The 20,239-nt window shown below is 32.8% G+C and overlaps 2 protein-coding genes across 2 annotated transcripts; one reads left to right on the forward strand and one right to left on the reverse strand.

The window, feature by feature from the left end:
- Nucleotides 1–10,369: 10,369 nt before the first annotated feature.
- LOC133298864 (phenylacetaldehyde reductase) lies at nt 10,370–12,326 on the forward strand. The gene is made up of 2 exons (XM_061498241.1): nt 10,370–11,372; nt 12,025–12,326. Exons 1-2 carry the CDS (start codon nt 10,537–10,539, stop codon nt 12,185–12,187), a joined length of 999 nt encoding a protein of 332 aa, XP_061354225.1. The 5' UTR covers nt 10,370–10,536; the 3' UTR covers nt 12,188–12,326.
- A 337-nt stretch (nt 12,327–12,663) lies between these two features.
- On the reverse strand, nt 12,664–19,180 carry LOC133298860 (leucine-rich repeat receptor protein kinase HPCA1-like). The gene is made up of 19 exons (XM_061498238.1): nt 19,085–19,180; nt 18,835–18,952; nt 18,668–18,739; nt 18,250–18,324; nt 18,079–18,150; nt 17,832–17,993; nt 17,662–17,736; nt 17,192–17,263; nt 17,025–17,096; nt 16,838–16,906; nt 16,659–16,733; nt 16,492–16,563; nt 16,219–16,356; nt 15,619–16,055; nt 15,375–15,530; nt 15,160–15,296; nt 14,358–14,577; nt 13,802–14,037; nt 12,664–13,430 (listed from the first exon to the last, which is right to left on the reverse strand). The coding sequence occupies exons 1-19, from the start codon at nt 19,164–19,166 to the stop codon at nt 12,948–12,950; spliced, it is 2,823 nt and encodes a 940-aa protein (XP_061354222.1). The 5' UTR covers nt 19,167–19,180; the 3' UTR covers nt 12,664–12,947.
- Nucleotides 19,181–20,239: the final 1,059 nt, after the last annotated feature.

The raw sequence follows: 20,239 nt of genomic DNA on the forward strand, positions 1-20,239 counted from the left end.
GGCTTAGGCCAAGAAGATCAAAGCCCAGCCCAACCCAGCCCATTTACACCCATACCGGTGGCGGGAGAGTAAAAAAAATTTCAGCACAAATTTATTTTCTGTGCCAATTAAATTTTTTTTAATATAAAATATAGAACCCACATTTAATTTGTCTCTACTTTTGTTCTCTCATGTTTTCATGTAACATAAGAAAAGTTGAACCCTATTAATATATGAGGAAGATTATACTTACAACTTTTTTTTTACAATCTCTTACAATCATATCTTAACACCGTTAATTTTTGCCAATCAATGGTTATCATTTATTGTGAATTAATAATTAATTAATGAGTTTAATTTGCTAAAATCATAACCGTTGATTGGCGAAAATCAACGGTGTTAAGATATGGTTGTAAGAGATTGTAAAAAAAAAGTTGTAAGTGTAACCTTCCTCTTAATATATTTAGTTTAGCCGTTTAAGATTTACCGTTTATCTTTCACACATACATATAAAATTATTTACATGTATCTCACCATGTCATTTTGGAGTGTGAGAATAAATACATTTCTCTTCATCTCAAAATCACTTTGTGTTGGGATCACGAGAGATAATTGATTGGATCTTATTATAAAATAAAGAGAAAGAAATAGTGGAAGAAAACTGAAGAAAGAAAACATATGAAAATTTAAGAAAAAATTCCGGGAAAAGCATAGAAATATCACTTAACTGATGAATTTTTCATGTAAGATCTTTCATATAAGTCTTGTTCTTGTATAAGACATTCTATATGAATAAGGGAATAAATACACTTCAATACATAATTAGTATAGTGGTTATATGGTATATCAAAAGTAAAGGAAAATTAAATATTCATACACACATCATAAGTCATATGAAAACCTAAAAGGTCATCCACGTATTAAAATATATATTTTACAACACTTTCTTTTAGATGACTTTAGACTATGGATATGCTTTGTTAAAACATTGCTATAAAAATCGAATGGAATAAAAACTTAGCGAAGGAAAAAAAAAGTATAATATTTATAATTAACATGTAATCTTTTGTTATATGCTAACTTAGACTATCTCATTAAAAACTCTTCCAAGAAAAATCTAGTGAGATAAAAATTTGGTAAAGAGAAAAAGAGTGCAATACTTACAACTCCCCCTAAATTAAGCCATATAACTATTCTTGGAGCTAAGGAAGTGAAGCAACACTTACAAATTTTCATGATAGTTATCTCGTAATATTTCCCCATAATAAAGTGTAGTAATGTCCATTCAATTGGATGGTATTGGTAACATTCATCTGTAACACTTCCCATTGGACATTATTGCATTAAGTTCATGCCTTGTTAAAACCTTGTTGGAAAACCCAATGGCCAAAAACTAGCGAAGGAAAAAAGAGTTCATGACATACACTATCAAAACATTGCACAAATTGTCTCATTAAAACCTTTGGCCAAGAAAAACCCTTTCGAAAAAAAAATATTGGCAAAGGAAAAAAGAGTACAATAATAAACCTTCAGGAATTTTCAAATAAATATCACCGTGAAATGACCTACAATTCATTAAAAGCATCTAAAGATGAATTCTAGTTGCCATATTGATCAAGTAATAGAACCTAATAAAATCCAATATAGGAGAATAAGAAACATCATAATTGATGTCGGGTCTCCTAAATGCTTTTGACATTCTTGAATGATTTTAGATTCTGGATCCAGATTATCACTTGAGACAACAAGAATATTGGACTTAGCTACTCATTTGTAATTAGTAAATACATTTGGCATTTGTCTTGCTAAAGTTTGCAAGTTAATGATATTTTTGAACTTCAAGTTCAATTATACTTGTATGTTGAGAAAGATAATTTATTTGATTTTTCTTTCAGAATAATTTCCCAAGATTCACTATGCTTCTGACTTTCTCCTCCTAATGTCGAGAAATGTCCCTCATTAAATATATAATTAGTGAATTGGGTAGTGAACAAGTCACCCATAAGGGACCCAACTACTTGATTATATACGAAGCATAAAAAACTCACGTAAATATGACCTTCTTTAAGACCCCATTTTTGGACATAGAGGAGCTGGGTGGTATGGGGACATATATAGTATAACCAAAAATACGTAGATGGGAAACATCAGGTTCACATTCACGTACAAGTCGAAGAGGGGAGTGTGCTTAAAAGCATCTCGGCTAGTGAATTTCAGGTTCATGATCATTTTTAAAAGCAGTAACATATACTAAATCATTACTTCATATTTTACTCTTATATTTCTAGAGTTTATATGGTTGTTATAATTTTTCTATACTTGAACCATTCTTGGGGTCACTTTTTCTAAAAATATGAAATCGATAGTCTATCATTGACCTCTTCAAGAGTGTCACTTTGAAATTTTATTTCCTTTCATCAAGGAACAAAATTGTTTGTATATTTTATATTTATTAGTCATTATATTCACATCTTGTTCTTCAGGAATAATTAATTTCAAAAAAATATTTGTAATGGTTTGCAATATTTTGCAAATCAATTATTGTTTGAACTTCAATTTCACAATCTTTTGGGCGTATAACTAGATGGATAATTCATTAAATTGATTCATCTAAATAAATAATTAGCTTTTCTAGAGCTATTGCAAATATTGTTGTAGACATGCCCACGATAATAGTTATGCCCACGACCACATCCACGATTATGTAATTGTATTGCATTCACTTCAAGAAATGACAAAGAACTAATTGGTAGCAGTTAGGAATTTGTCATCAAATATGACCATAATTTTTATCATGTCTAAAATTATAATTTGGAATATTCACTTCAGGGAATGGAGTTTAACTCGTTGACCAAACTCTTGAGCCTTTTGTCTTGGATATGACTACTTCTGGAGCATATTCAAGAGGCATAAAATATAAAGAATATTTTCTCCCTATATTTTATTTCAAATTATTCAACAAATCTATAAGATCTTTTTAATCATGGTATAAAGTTATAGTTTTTCAGGAATTAAACCACATATATTCATAAAAATGATAACCAAGAAAAATCATTGGCTTTGTGTATTCCTTTTGGGATATATAAAATATAACTTCTTCAGGAAGTTAATTAACAAACTCAATATAAGACAGAATATGTTTGTCCATATATTCAACAATAAAATCACCATAAATGAAATATAAAAATAATAGTTATACTAAAAATATCATGAAGAAAAAAAAGAGAGCAACGAATCAATTTAAAACAAAATGATAAGAAATATTAATCTAAGGGATAAGATATTATGTCTTCCTTTTTTTTTCATGCCTACTCTACCTACTTATTTCTAACACCATTGGATCAAAATATCAAGAGGAGAGAGAATTGGTGAAAGTTAGTTAAGATCTAACGATGTTGAGATGAGTAAATAAGGTAGGCATGAAAAAAGGTAGATAGAATATCATATCCTTAATCTAACTATGTATTTGTTACTTTAGGAGCAATAACTGACTAAGGTATTATTTGCCTTAGAAATGGTTATGGCAATAGGAGTAATTTTCATGGCATAAGATTAAACATACCTATCCTTATTTTTATTTTTATTTAGCCACTTTCGTTTGACTTCTTTCCTTTATTATGATTTGACCAAATGTAAGATTTTCTACCATTCCTTCAAGAGTTATATCATTGTCTGCACTCATAGCCCTGAAAATGGCTATAAATTTTTATAGAGTTGGCATTTGCTTTAGCAATACTTTTGAAGTCGTTCATTGACTTTGCTTTTGAATCAATAAGTTCAGAATTATAATTATTTCCACCTACTTCTAGGATGTGGAATTTTAACTTTTCAATATTTGTCATAACATTACTAAACACTTATTACTACTTCAGGAGCCCAAGGATATAGGCTGTCAAATATTCAATAATATTTTCAAACACTCACTACTACTTCAAGAGTAGAATGATATATGTTTTCAAATATCTATTGCCACCTCAGGAGCATAAACAAAAATGAAAACGGAGAATTGGTAGAAGAAAAAGAATTAGAAATTGGTAAAAGAATAAACAAATGAATATACCCACCAAATCTCTACCTCGTAAGAAAAATTCACTTTGTGAGAACCTTTTAACCTTAGTTGGTAGAGGCTATCGTGCTGATAAGATATTATAAAATAAAGGGAGAGAAATAGAGAAAGAAAAGTGAAGAAAGAAAACATATAAAGATTAAAGGAAGAACTATAGGAAAAGTATAGAAATATCACTAACTTATGAATTCATTATCATCCAATCTTTCATATAAATCTTGTCCTTATATAAGCCTTTATACATGAATAAGGGAGTAAATACATTTCAACACACCATTGGTGGAGTGGTTACATGATATATAAGAAATTATAGGAAATCAAAGGTCATCCACACATCATAAGACATATTAAAACATAAAGGAAATTTATATATTAAAATATATATTTTACAACAGATCCCACTTTTTCTATTTCTCTCTTCTCCTTATAGGGTCCCATAGGAGAAAAACATGAATCCCTTAATTTAGACAATATTATTTAACTTACTTAACTATCATTAATATTTGATAAAGGTTTGTTGAAATATTATTAATAGAAAACATTTAATATATATTTTGAGTAATATATTTAAATTACAAAAAATCAAAATAGAATTATTTTCTTGAAAAAAAATATCTATCCTTTTAAAGGACATAATATTATATTATTTTAAATAAAATAATTATGGTTAAGGGAAAAACGTTTGTCTTTTTAAAGGATAGAATTTTCTGTCATTTTAGATCTTAACCATTGATTTCCATCGATTAAACGGTTAAGATTTATTGGATCAAACTTATTAATTAATTAGTAATTCACAATAAAACTCAATAAATTCTAATCTTTGATTAACAAAAATCAACGGTTAGGATCTAAAATGACACAAAGTTATATCCTTTAAAAGGACAAACATTTTTTTTATAGACAAAAGACCTAAGCCAACACAAACAGAAAAGAAAACAACAACAAAAAGAGACTAAAGATTACACACCACATCACGTGGTCTACTAACAGAATCTAAATCAGCCAGCAGCAAAAGCCTAATACCAGGAGGAGGATCCGACCAAATAATTTTAGAAGCCTGCACTTGATTATCTAAAATATAATTGGCCAACCAATCAGCACAAGAATTCCCTTCTCTATAGGTATGCCTGAGAGACACAGACCAGTTCCTTTGAAGCTATATCCGTATACGAGAAATCAGATGACACTCACGGATTGCTACACCATTTTTGGTTAGCAGAGTGATTATACTAGAAGAATCACTTTCAAGAATTATATTACAGTAACCTGCAACCCAAGCCAACTCCAAACCCCTCAGCACACCCCATAATTCAGCTTTGAAAGAATTACAACACCCCAACCTATAAGCAAAACCACCCAACCACTGACCATTAGCGTCTCTCTTCACACCACCACACGCTGCAGAACCAGGATTACCACGAGCAGCCCCATCAGTGTTAACCTTAATCATTTCAGGAATAGGAAACTGCCAAGAAATATCAATACTCATAGTTCTTTTCTTAGCAAACCGATTTGAATGATTACAACCAGCAAAATTAATATCATCAACTAAAGTCCGAATCATCCTAGTTCTCTCATTAGCCGAGAGCAGAGAAGACCCATGCAAGACCTCATTACGCCAAGTCCAGGATTTCCAACAAGTGACAAAGAAAAAGGACAACCACCTATCAGCAACATTATCTGTCATCTCCATTTTGAAATTCAATTCCAACCACACATCCAAATCACCAAGAAAGAAGCATTGTATATAATTATTTGGCACCATGCAAGACCAGATAATACGCACCATCTGACAATCTCGAAGAATATGGATCACAGTCTCTTTTTCTAAACCACAAAGAGGACACAAGTCATCCCCACTACCCCAATGAGCTGTTTTGGCTTTAGTCAAAAGCCTCCCATGCATAACCTTCCACATAAACACTTTAATCTTTTGAGGTCCAAACCACTTCCAAAGAGTGGTCCAATTAAATCTGTTATTATTAACAGAATTGGCCTGGTAAGTAAGAGAAGCATAAACAGCCTTTACCGAGACTACACCATCACCATCCAAGTTCCATAATCTCCTATTAGGCCCATCCGCTGCATTAAGAGGAAGAATGCCTAACAATATGTTAATGATGTTACCAGGAAGCCATTGATTAAGAACATGCCAATCCCAATCCCCATCAGATGTGACCATGTCTGCCACATTGGCATTAAGCCTCAAATTAGACATACTTGTCACAGAAAAATCAGTTAACGATTGATTCTAAATAAGCCAAGTGTCCCTCCAAAAATTAATGCTAGTGCCATCACCAAGCTCCCACATTAATTTATCCTCCATTTCTTTCCAAATTCTACACAAATTCTTCCAGAACACTGAATCATAATTTAATGATGTAAATAAACCAGTCCTTCTAGAGTTAGGAGTATACTTGGCATGAAGAACTTTAAACCAAAGCTGGTATGTTGATGTCATAAACAACCAAGCTCTTTTTGCAAGAAAAACATCATTCATGACCTCCAATCTTTTCAAACCCAAACCACCATCCTTCTTAGGCTGCGTAATGGTTTTCCAATTAATCAAGTGATGTTTCCTCCTCTGATCCTTATCACCCCAAATGAAATTCCTTTGAATTTTTTCAACCTGCATACAAATGAAAGTAGAGATCTTGGTACTCTGCATTTGGAAGTAAGGGATAGCTACCAAAACAGAACTTGACAGTGTGATCCTACCAACTTGAGATAGACTTTGTTGATGCCGAACATTAAGCTTACCTTTTATTTTCTCCACAATTTCTTCATATAAATCCTTTGAAGCTCTACCATGTCTCATCATTGACCCAAGATAGCGGCCAATATTTTTAACATGTTTAAAACCACTCCTCTGAGTGATATCAGCAATAACCTCAGCATCTGTATTTTTAGAAAAGAAAATACTAGTTTTTCCCACACTAAGGCTTAAACCAGAAACTTCTTCAAAGAGATATAGGCATTTATGCAGGAGATCAAACTGATCAACACTAGCTTCCATAAACACCATGAGGTCATCTGCAAAAGCAAGATGAGTAATTTGAGGACCACCCTTACCAACATGAATAGGCTTCCACAAACCACCATTCAAAGCAGTCATAAAGATATGAGTTAATTTTTCTATAGCAAGGACAAAAAGATAGGAAGAAAGGGGATCACCCTGCCTAATACCCCTCGAAGGACTAAACTCACTAGTCTTGCCTCCGTTCCAAAGAAAACGTTTTTACCTATGTTTAATGGTGATAAAAATTTATCACACAATGGAAGATAATCACAGAAGAGAATTGGAGGTTATTGGCTTACCGGAAAAAAAAAAAGAATTGGAGGTTATTGGTGATTTTTTTTTAAAAAAATATTAATTGAAACACTACTATTTCACTTAAAATGAGATAATATTTTGCCTATAAAAGAAGGGCCATGTTAGATTTACACACTTTTTGTTTACAAATTCTTACAAACTCAACTATGTATTGCAAACAAAGCTTGTATTCCCCAAAATACATAGTTGAGTTTATAAACAAAATTTTTATAAATATAAACCTCCTCATAAAAGAATGAATACTTTTCCCTTTACTTCTATTTAATTACTTTAACTCGGAAACCCCCTCTCCCCATTACAAAATATGTAATTTTTCATATCTATGTTAAAAAATAAATGTATTGATCATAAGTCTTTTACCATTTGTTTTTGTAAAAGAGAAATTAAAAGGTTCATTAATTAATTTTAAAATAATCACAAAAAATAGAACTAATATTAAATAAATAAAAATAAGAAGGAATAAATTTGATAGTTACATTTTAAAAGTTTAATTAAATTAATAATTGTAGCTGCAAGTTTTTTTTTAAGAAATATATATTAGTATACATATATTAGTAAATATTCTCTATATATACATATATGGAGTATGTATATAAATATTTACTTAATTTTATTTTTTTTATTATACTTAGTATAATTATTCAATTTTACTAAGTATAAACATATATGAATTTCATGTATGTAATATTGTAATCACAAACTCAAATTTGAAAATATTAAAATTTTAAACTATTAAAATTTAAATATGCTTAACAGTGAAACCTAAAATTGAAATGTGAGAATATGACTTTTCTAAATTATTTTTCTATAAAATTAGGTATGAATTAAGTATTTTAGAAATATTTTCGTTATTTAGCTTTCAATTCAAAATTACACGTATAATTAAAATATAATAAATTATTAAGGATTTAGTGTGAAGAGCAGATTTCGTATTCTCATCAACATTGAGCGGTGCCCTTTATTTTCACTTTCACCCTTTTTTAACGCTCCGGTTGATTCATCAATATATCCAGTGGCGGACGCAGATCAGTGCAAGTGCCGACACAAAGTTGTGGAAAAAAAATTTCATGAGTGATTTAAGTCAAGTAAAAAAAAAAAAAAAAAAGGAAGATTAAAGGAAAAAAGTAAAAATATGTCCGACCCAACCAACCCCTACAATTAAAAGTTTAAAGCTTAAACCCTAGCTCATTGCTTTGTCTTTTTTTTTTTTTAGTAAATACCCTCTTGGGTCCCTAACAAAAAATACGATCCCAATTTTAGTCTTTTACAAAAAAATTAGTCAGTTGGTCCCTATGAAATTCAAAGTGGACCTATTTTATTCCTTTTGAGGGATTAATATGAATCTTTTTTGAATTTGTAAGGACCACGATTTCAACTAAAGGGGTCCACTTTGAATTTCATAGGGACTTTGAGAGTAATTTTTTTTTTTTGTAAAGGACTAAAGTGTAGACAATGTTTTTTATTAGGGATCAAAAATAATATCTATTTTTTTTTATAAACCTTATCAGCTCCAAATCTTAACAAACACCAACATTCCTGAAATTCAATCTTCATCAAGTGGAGTAGAATCGCACGAGATTTTTTACTTTTTTTGTGAAACAAAAGTGGCCAACTTTGGATCAAATATATATCGACAAATGTGGGTTTTTGATTGATTAACTTCTACAATTATACTATATTTTACAAATGTCTTTTTGTGGTGTTTATTTTTTTTAATTATCATTATCTATTATTTCTTTAAAACTTTGGTTGATTCACCAAAGCTTTACTTTTAAGTGGAAACAAAAATTGAATCATGATCATGTTCTTTAAAATAAAAAAATAAAAATTATGCAGACATAAAAAAAATGTCCTGGGTCCGGTACTGAATATATCCAAGCAATTTTGCAAAACAAATGTCCAGAACAAAGTTATTTCACACTCCTCGTAAATCATAATCATATTAATTAAAACAATATCAGCACTTTAATTCATCAAGCCAAAACTAATATCATTCAACTAAACTTTTAAAAAGCATTCCAACGCAGACAGTGAAAAAAGAAAAACATCTCTACGTAATGCGTCAAAGGAAATCTCAGAAAAACCAGCACAAGCTAAATTGCATAAAGTCATAATGTAGTACATCAACTACAACATATAAGGAGGTCAAGGTGATTCTAAAGTGTATAACTATATCATCGTTACTTGGTAGACTCAAAATAAAAAGGACTTTCCTTAGTCAACACTGATTCAAGAGGGCTTCGAAAATTATGTAAAGTACTTTATGCAGAAATTGCAAACATATTAAAACTCATAACACACTCCAAACCAACTATTTTTTATCAACTTGCTTTGGAATTCAACAAACAAACATAGTTCAACTGTCTAATCATTGCTACATGCAAGTTCTTAAGATTCCAGCCACGTGGCATACAACTCACTAATTACAAATATTAAAACATGTTATGACCAGCAAATTGACTCGCGATACAATATAAAAATTCTTGTTCGAATTAACTTGTAAAAGAATTTGTGTAATTCAAACATTAATGGAAAAAAAAATTCGATGTTACTTTAGATAACTTTATCTAATATTCATTGAAACAACGTCGTTTTGGAATTGAAAAATTAAAAAATTAGAGTGATAAAGATTATTATAACCCTGAAATAAATTAAAATTACAAAAATACCAAGATTTCCGTCTCAAAACAACGTCGTTTTGATAAACATTAGATAAAATTATCTAAACATCAGAAAAAACAAATCCAAAAATATAATACACAAAAAATCATATCATATCATATCACATGTCATGTCAACATGAATTTGATCCATATTTTGTTTAATTTCAATCCATTATTTTAATTTTTTTTTATTAATTACCATTTAGACTCGTAACTTTCACAAAATTTGTGAGTAGTGTTTGTATTGAAGAATTTGACAAAAATAAAAAAAATAAAAAAAATTTCACGTGGTGTTGGTGTTTCTTGTATTTGTTTCGTGTATGACAAGGTTTTAAAGAACAATGGGGACATCATCGTACCTAACGAAGATACGAAATCACCGAACCATTTATGATATCAAAAATAAAAATAAAAATATCACGGAACCATTTTCACTTTCACTGCACCAAACAACACAAGATTGTGAGAGGAAACATTGAACTAACCTCAAAACCATGGCTAACAAAAACACAAAGGAGGTTGTGTGCGTCACCGGAGCCAACGGTTTCATAGGGTCGTGGCTGGTTCGAACCCTCTTGGAAAACCCACGCTACACCACCATCAACGCCACCGTCTTCCCCGGTTCCGACCACTCCCACCTCTTTACACTCCACCCTGACGCCAAAACCCGCGTCACCGTCTTCTACGCCGACATTATCGACGCCTCCGCCGTGTCCCGCGCCGTCGACGGCTGCTCCGGCGTATTCCACGTGGCGTCCCCGTGTACACTCGAGGACCCCGCGGACCCACTCAAGGAGCTGGTGCAACCCGCGGTGCAGGGCACCCTGAACGTTCTAGAAGCCGCGAGGCGCGTCGGCGGCGTGAAGCGCGTGGTCCTCACCTCCTCGATCTCCGCCATGGTCCCGAACCCTAAATGGCCGCAAGGCAAGGTGGTCGACGAGTCGTCGTGGACGGATGTCGAGTACTGCAAGTCGCGGCGGAAGTGGTATCCGGTGTCGAAGACGGAGGCGGAGAGGGCGGCGTGGGAGTTCAAGGGGAAGCACGGCGTGGACGTGGTGGCGATTCACCCGGCGACGTGTCTGGGGCCGTTGCTGCAGCCGTCGCTGAATGCTAGCTCCGCCGTGCTGCAGCGGTTGATGATGGGGTCAATGGAGACACAGGAGTATCATTGGTTGGGTGGTGTGCATGTTAAGGATGTTGCTAAAGCTCATGTTTTGCTTTATGAGACTCCCACTGCTGCTGGCAGATATCTGTGTACTAATGGTATCTACCAGTTTTCTAGTTTTGCCAACACTGTCTCTGAATTGTACCCTCATTTCCCTATTCACAGGTTTGTTAGTTAGTTAGTTACATTTTCTTGTTGCTTTTGCAAGATACATGTTACACACGAGATCTTTCGGTGTGCTTTGTTTCATTTACACACTTGCCGTAGATTTATCTTATTAGGAAAAGTAGATTTATCTTATTGCTACAGGTTGTATCAATTAATTCTTATAAGTTATCTTTAACTGTACAGTCCTATATACCAGCACAACATCTAGAATTCTTCTCTTTCGAGTCTTGATTCGATTCATTCATGATTTGGCATAAGCCACTCATTGTCCGTCCGGTGATCACTCCTTGCACTTGCCGGCCCCTTGGATGATACAGTTTCTTTGGGTTTTGCTTGTTAATGTTGAGTTAGTTTGAGGATGATTGGATTATATGCTGTGGTCGCTTCAATTGTGATAATGACATTTACATTGTTGGAGTGAACTTTGCTCCTCTTGGTGTATATACATAAGGAGTGGTTCAATCCAATCCCTTCAATTATGTCATGTAGGAAACTGGACAGCCTGGATAGCAAGATTTATATAAAACCAGATAGATAGATTTTCTAATTAAGAAAATTGGAACTCATTTAAATTCTGTTTTTGTGCTTTTGGTCTGCTGAATTCTCTTACATAGTATGCTAGTATTCTCTGAACAAGAACTACATGCAGGTTTCCAGCGGAAACTCAACCTGGCCTTACACCATGTAAAGATGCAGCAAGGAGGCTAATAGACTTGGGCCTTGTCTTCACACCAGTTGAAGATGCTGTGAGAGAAGCAGCGGAGAGCCTTATAGCTAAAGGCTTCCTGCAGCAAACGCCCTCACGGAATTAGTATTTAGATTTCATATAATTTTTCTCTTCAGGCAAAATAATCATTGCTTTAAATCTTATCTTTGATATATGGTGGATGTAATAAAAATGTAATTATACTTTGTTTATATAGTAGATTAACTTCTTACTTTTGTTGTACTTCTAGCTTTATTTTCATAAGTAATATTCATGATCGCTTCTACTGGATCAGTATCACTTGTCCAGTTGTCATCCGTATCATTGTTGTCACTATGTTCATGATAATAGATGAATTAATAGAATACCATATATCAATTAATTTGGAGAGGAATTTATGTTTGTTAATTGAGGGAAGAACTTTGGTTTGATTATTAGAATCTCTATAACCTATTTCGAAATTGGCAGCTTGAATCATATCTTATATAGGCTAGAGAGGGAATTTAACTTAACCCTCGTTAACAATGTGTTTATTGGGTTCACCTATCACATATCATGTTTACATAGTGCTGCAACTAGGCCTAGTACCACTAGATACCAAGCATATATTGAAATTTATAACAAAATAATGTCATGAAAAACATAACCGTTTACGTTCTACAAATTCTATATCAAAACTGATATTCGGCATACAATACACTGCTTTATACAGAAACATAGAAAAAAAAAATGACAGTCAAGGAAATGTGGACCATTTTTACTCGTGAGTTAACAGCTATAAACTCTTCTACTTCAACTTTGCTGTGTTTTGGCCAAGAAATGCTTGATAAATGAGCTTCTCTTGACTTCTATCTTGAGAAGAAGACTTAACTAGGCTCATTTTTTGGATGCAAATGTTCTGTACTTGAATCAAAGGACTCATTGCTGTAAGGATGGTGGGGACTCCCCATACTTACCTCATAACATTTATAAATAGATGAAGTAGATACTTCTGGTTCAGATGTTGAGTTCAAACCAGCAGACTGCAACATGTCTTCAATTTCTTTAACCACATCACTCATTGTAGGCCTGTCAGCTCCTGACTCTTCAACACACTTCATTGCAAGGTCCACAAACTTCTCAAAACCTTTCATTGTTGATCCTGAACCGATGGTTGGGTCAATAAGTTCATGAAGACCATAAAAGTCTTTTGTCTTATCAATTGCATTCCTGACCACTTTCACAATGTATTTCCCTCGCTCTATTGGCTTTTTTGCAGTTATCAGCTCCAGCATTATCACTCCAAAACTATAAACATCGCTCTTTTCAGTCAACTGCTGACTAGAATAATAATCCGGATCCAAGTAGCCCTATATGTCAATAAATTGAATCCGTTCCCATCAGTCATCACAAAAGTTTAATGCAATTTTCTCCAATGCAAAAGATTTTGAAAATTAGATTATACTCCATGTCAGATGATGTGTTTTCCTTGTCTGCACAGATATGACTGCACTATATGTTGAAGAAGCTATATCATAATAGGCTTGGATGCTTACTTAATTTCATAAAAATTCTCAACAGACATAAGATTTAGAATGAAAATTACTTAAAACTAGAACCTTGAAAAAGCATGCAATTAATCACTTTCTACCTCCACCCATTTGTTAAATAAGATGTCATCTTCTCATTAGTAATCTTGCTTCATTTTGTGGTAAAAAATGCATAGAAGATATATACGAACCATTGTTCCTTTAACTTGAGTGGTGACATGATCTTTTTCACAATCTAAGATAGACTTGGAGAGACCAAAATCAGCGACTTTTGCATTAAAGTTCTCATCCAACAGAATGTTGTTTGATTTGATATCCCTGTGTATAATAGGAGGATTGGCATGTCCATGAAGATAAGCCAAACCCCAAGCAGCACCAAGTGCTACTTTTAGCCTTCTACTCCAGCCCAATACATATCCTGATGTCCCTGTGAAGATCATATGCATGTTATCATTTATCAAGTACAATAAACATGAGTTATAAATTTGTCAAATCTCGTTTAGAAACCATTTCCAGATTTGAATATCATATATATATATATATATATATATATATATATATATATATATATATATCTAAGGGCTCTAATTTTTTAGTAATGTAAGCCATTGAATATAAGTGGATCAATGGTCAAGATTGAGTGTAAGACTTCTAACTCTTACACTGGTGTAAGAATATCCTGCCGCATATATATATATATATATATATATATATATATATATATATATATATAAATAAATAAAGTACCTGAGATGAAATCCTTCAAAGTTCCATTTGGAACAAACTCGTAAACCAGCATTTGTTCTTCTCGTTCAAAGCAGAATCCCACAAGGCTTACCACATTCTTGTGGTGGACCCTTGAAAGGAGTTCAATCTCAGCTTTAAATTCTAGCACCCCCTGCTTTGATCCTTTTTGAGCTCGTTTTATGGCTATCAGTTGCCCACAGGGAAGAGTTCCACGGTAAACCTGTGAACGTGAGCTGATTAGTCTGTTGTTAGAAGTATATAGTTAAATTTATGTCGATAAATGTTACATTTATTAACATATTCATATAAAATTTCTTGCTAATCACTAGCATGTCTCGGTTAATGGTAGCTGCATGCACCTAATGCATAGATGCGAGTGATTGTGCCACACAAGGTTGCATGAATGACCATGTTATCTGTCATCATAGTTAGAATTGTGGGAGAATTAGAGTTAGGAATTTCTAGTGGAAAATTTTCCAACTTAGGAAATTAACCACATCAACCACTTTTGTGGTTAATTAACTAAATATTTGGCTACAACATTTACCACTCTTTGAATATTATTGGAAATTCAATTTGGTTAACATGTCAAGTTGTTAATATTTTGAAAATAATTTTTTTTAGCCAGGTTGTTCTAAATCATAATTCTCCCTAGAATTTTTATTTTGTGAATTTACAAACAATACTTGTACACTACATTTTTTAAGTCAGATATATATATATATATATATATATATATATATATATATATATATATCTAAATCACAGCAGCACATTGAACTTAACAAGAAACATTCAAGACCTTTCCATAACCCCCTGATCCAATATCATTGGCTTGTGAAAAGTTGTTTGTGTATTTCTTAAGTTCTTTAAAAGAGAACTGCCTTGTTGCTTTTAACTGAGGGATGCCGCAGTTGCTTTTATTTGGATCCCAGTTTCCTGCATTTTATGAAAACTAAAATATAAGATAACAGAATCAGATGTCACAGTGCAGCAACTGAATTTATAATTATTTACCAAAAGGATTGCTTAGAGAAATTGCTCTTTCAGCCCTTCTCTTCTGGCGGAAAGCATAAACACCTGCTAGTAATAACACTAGCAGGAAAGAAGAACCACCAATAGCCGCAACAATAATTAAGGCAATGTTTGATGAGTTACTCGACTCCTTAGGTCCTTAAGTATGAGAAACAAGAGAGACAATAAATATTGTTAATTCTGTCCCTAGAAAATGGGGGTGAAAATTAGTAGGGTAGTTAGTTACCTTGGTTTTCAGTAACAAAAGTATATGGTCTATTAGTACTTAGGTTGCCAAGCAAAGAGCTTATACTAGAAATTTCTTGCTGGTTGAAATGATCTTGGCCTAATGGGAAGATTTGTATGATAAACTCAAAAGATTGAAATGGATCTTCAGGAGGAATGATTAAAGAAACTGAATCCACTGGTAGGTGAAGGGATTGAAAAGCATGGAAAAGATCTTCCTCCAAGGAAGATTTATTTCTCCAGGCAAACAAAGAAGGTGATCTGAAAGTTAAAGTTCCTGTATATGGATATGCGCATTTGCACTTGGGACTGAGAATCTGATTTGAACTGCAAATGTCAGCCAGACAGTTCTTCTGTTGTTTTGTATCTAAGGTATTTTGCTTGGTGCAGTAAGTCCCAGTAGCTCCTGTTTCATCACAAATTGGGTTGTACACAAGTCTGCAGACAAAAATGCAGTTAAATCTTCTATAAAACAAAGACTTTGAAATATTAAATCTTCTACATGAAAAAAAAGACTAAATTTGTTTGAAGTAACAAAATAACCTATGTATGCAATCAAAGACAGAAAAATGATCCAGAATCATTAACAAGTATGACTTACATTATCGTGATATTGGGGAATTCATTTTGTTGCTTGAAGTCTTCAATTGAATTTGATTGCAGGTCAATAAGTTGCAGTTGTTTGCTGTAGTTGGTGCCAATATCCAAGGTTCCATCAAGTTTGTTGCTTTTTAGCACACTATGAACACATTGCATGGCAAACATGTCTTATATATCAGTACAACTATGATGAATATGTAACCACTTTTTTTTTATTTCTAAAAGTGGACTTTTTGAGATTGTTCAGAGTGAATCAAAGACACAGGTAACTCACACATTTTCCAAATAGGCAAGACTAAACAAAGGAACAGGAATTTTCCCATAAAGGTTCACACTTTCCATCAGCCTGCCAAGCAACAAAAGAGAAAATTGCATTGAAGTGTGTTGAAATTACATATATAGAGAACTCACGGGAAAAACAAGTGCACAAGAAAGACATACAATGTCCTTAAGTTCTTCATATTTGAAAGCCATGGTGGAAAACCTGACGGATCAAAGTTATTGTTGCTCAAATCCCTTCAAAACAGATTTCCCATTATCACACAAGAAACATTCACCTCACATGAGAAAGGTTGAGTAATAACATTACAATTGTTACACATAAATGCTTTATTACTCACAAGTATTCTAGGGAGTTCATCCCTGTAAGGTTTGGCAGGGAACCTTGCAGCTTATTGTTGGACAACAACCTAAAAAGCACAAAACCAAAATCCTTGCCGTTCAAAGATTGAACTTCTGCTTCAGATACCAACATGCATAAAGAAGAATATAACTCTAGTTGGCACATTATAATTTATGTCTGCTTACAGGTCTGTAACATTCGTAAGGTTGTTGAGGTTCTGAGGCACATATCCATCTAATGAATTCTTTTCCAAGCGCCTGTAGCCACAAAAACATGTTTAAGCAAACAAGCATGAAGCAAAATTCTACCTATGAATTTGCTTGAGGATGTAATTAGTCAAGGATTCACTCACACCACCACCAGACTCTTAACAAGTCCAAGCGTTTCTGGAATGCTGCCAATTAGTTGATTGCTCTCAAAAATCCTGCCAGTAAATATATATATATTCAGGTTCATTGATAGATACGATATTGAAATTGGCACGCTAAGACAACAAAGAAATGCTTTTAAAGTTTAAATTCACTATTTTATAATTATGTCTTTTTTGTCACTCATCTCAATTTCCTCACTGTTTTTTTCTGTAGTTTACCAAGAGAAGCTAACATAGTTTGCAAAAGGACATCAATATCCTCATATTTGCATTTTTTTAACACTATATCTTTATGCTACTTTTCCTTTTTAAGGATTAGTTACTGCAAAAAATCCGTAAACATCATGCATCTCCTTTGCTAGAATTAGACCAATTTTTGTACAGGATTGGACTAGTGTAAATCTTACATAAAACAAAGGTGTGAAAGTATAATTTTTGAGGGAAACTCTTACACATGTATCAGAGTCATTTTTGAGCTAAAAAGTTGAGAAGGAATTTCCCCTGAGAGCTTATTCTTCCCAAGATGACTGCAGACAATATTGGAAACATGTTGGCTGGATTTTGATCACATTAAAAACATCACTAATACAGAAAAACTGGCAGCTGAAGAGAGTTAACATACAAGTGCTTTGTAGTGAGTAGCATATCAAGACCAGGAGTAGATCGACTAGATACTGGGATGGATCCATCAAGCTGATTATCAGTTAAATCTAGCCAAATAAGATTTGATAAATTGCCAATAGATGGGGGAATTGGTCCAACAAAGTAGTTGGAGTTTAAAGATCTGCAATAGGAAGTTGCTGATTTAGAATATCACCCAAGAATTAGTATGCCAGTGATTTACCAAAAAAAATTGGAACAGTCCTTACAAGAAAACAAGCTGTTGTAGGGATCCTATTTCATCTGGAATAGGACCAGTAAAACCACAACCAACAAGAATTCTGGAAGATAAATGAGAAAGTACCACTTTTGTTAGAATTGTTTTATCAAGCTTATTCAGGATTGAGTTACAATCTTGACAACAATCAATACTGCCTTACAATTTTGATAGCTTCTTCAAATTTCCAATTTCTTGTGGAAGTGGTCCTGTTAGGTCCCTATTGTATGAGAGATCCCTGTTAAAAGGAGAAAACAATTAGGAACAAAAAAGTGGCCTATTCATAAAAATTGGTCTCCAAATTAATTCACAAACCAAGGAAATTATGATTCATTTGGATATTCTTTCTAGTCACTTAGCCTAACATAATCTCATGGCTTTGACTCCAAGTGGATGACAAAAGTTGACTGCAGTTAGATATTATAGATGAACAAATTAACCCGAGACAAATCCTTAATAATTGAGGTAATATGCAGACTTTTTTTTTTTTTTTTGAATCTTTCTTTTTTTGATGTGCCTCAGAAATCTAGTCTATTTATGATAACTGAATAGTTTTTCAATCTGTATATTAAAAGGCTTACAGAGTCTCCAATTCAGAAAGTGATCCAATATCTCCTGAAAGCTGGCCTGTCAAACCAGTGCCTGGTAATGATCTGAAATACTAGCCACCAAGTTATACTCTTTCAAAAGTAAAGATTAATTCAGTTGAAAACTAACATAACATGGAAATATTCTAAAGAGACTTTACATGGAAATTACACGTGAGTTTTTGCACTTAATGCCATCCCAACCATTGCAAGGATCTGAACCCACCCAACTAGGAGTTGTGCTCTGCCAGGAATCCCTTAGAGACTCTAGGGCTCTAACTGCATGAGAAGTCTCATTGAAAATTTTCAAGTTATATTTCTGTCACTGAAGTGTTTAATCTTAATACATATAAGTATCCAAACAGAATCAACATGTATGATCATAGGACACAGAATCAAAACAGAACTTACAATCATTGGTAACATCTTGTGCTACTGCAGACAACAAAAAATTGAACAAAAGCACCAATGGTACTAGTATTCTTTCACCCATTATTAAAAATGAAGTAGAACTCAAAGTCTAGCCACTCTCATAACTCTCCAATGTTATGTAGCTATATTGCTATTCACTCACCACATTATCCACTCATAGGAAAGTTGATGATAAACGTAAACTAGATTTGAACTCTTTCTTGTCTTCTCCCAGTTTCTGTCACACTGAGTCAATGTCCCTTTGTTGAATAGCTTGACTTGAACTACAGAGGAATATTGCACAATGAATCAGCGAGACTTCAGTTCCCACAAGTTAAATTGACTGAATCATAACGTAATAAAAATAAGGGTTAGTCACATCTACTATTGTTGCATATCAGAAATTTTGTAACAAATATATTTACGCTAGAATCCGCATGCGGATCTTGACATTTAAAAAATAAAAAAATTGAATTCGCATGCGTATCCTGATTTTCTCTGTGTGTTGCTACAAAAAAAAAATTCTGTAACGACAACAGAAGTATATTTACCTAAAAATAATTTTCATGCAAAATGAAACATGAGAAAACATTAATAAAATACATTTAAGTATATACCCTAACGAAGTTGCTAAGAAGTAATGCATTTAAGTATGTAACACTATTTAGTATTTAACATTGACATATTCCTGAATCATTAAAACTACAAGGATAAGACAATGACCAATGTGACTTCATTTTCACATACCAAGTCACCCGTGAGATTAAAAAAAATACATCATATGAGTAAAATAGTTATGGAATTTATTCTATTTAGTGTAGGAGGGAGGATTTTCAATATAAATATTTTTTGAAAATAAGTTCAATTTGCTTATAAATGTGAATTACTTGCAAGTTTTTTTCAGTTGAGGTGGTAGATTTTAAATTTTTTTATTAGAAGTTGTCTTTATTTAAAGCGAATTCTAGTAATTAATTAATTTTTTTAAAATGCATGTTTGTTTTAATATATTATTAAACAAATAATTTTGTTTAAAGTTCTCTCAGAAAACTGAAAACATAATTACATAATAATAATTTATCGATATAAGCTAATAGTAATTCATTTCAAATTAGAAGTGACTATTGTAAAGTAGTTTCTTAAAATTACATTTAAAAT

The sequence above is a fragment of the Gastrolobium bilobum genome, unplaced genomic scaffold (assembly GCF_033153095.1).
Source record: "Gastrolobium bilobum isolate Gb01-03AN ecotype WA unplaced genomic scaffold, APGP_CSIRO_Gbil_v1 utg16812, whole genome shotgun sequence".
Classification (NCBI taxonomy): Eukaryota; Viridiplantae; Streptophyta; class Magnoliopsida; order Fabales; family Fabaceae; genus Gastrolobium; species Gastrolobium bilobum.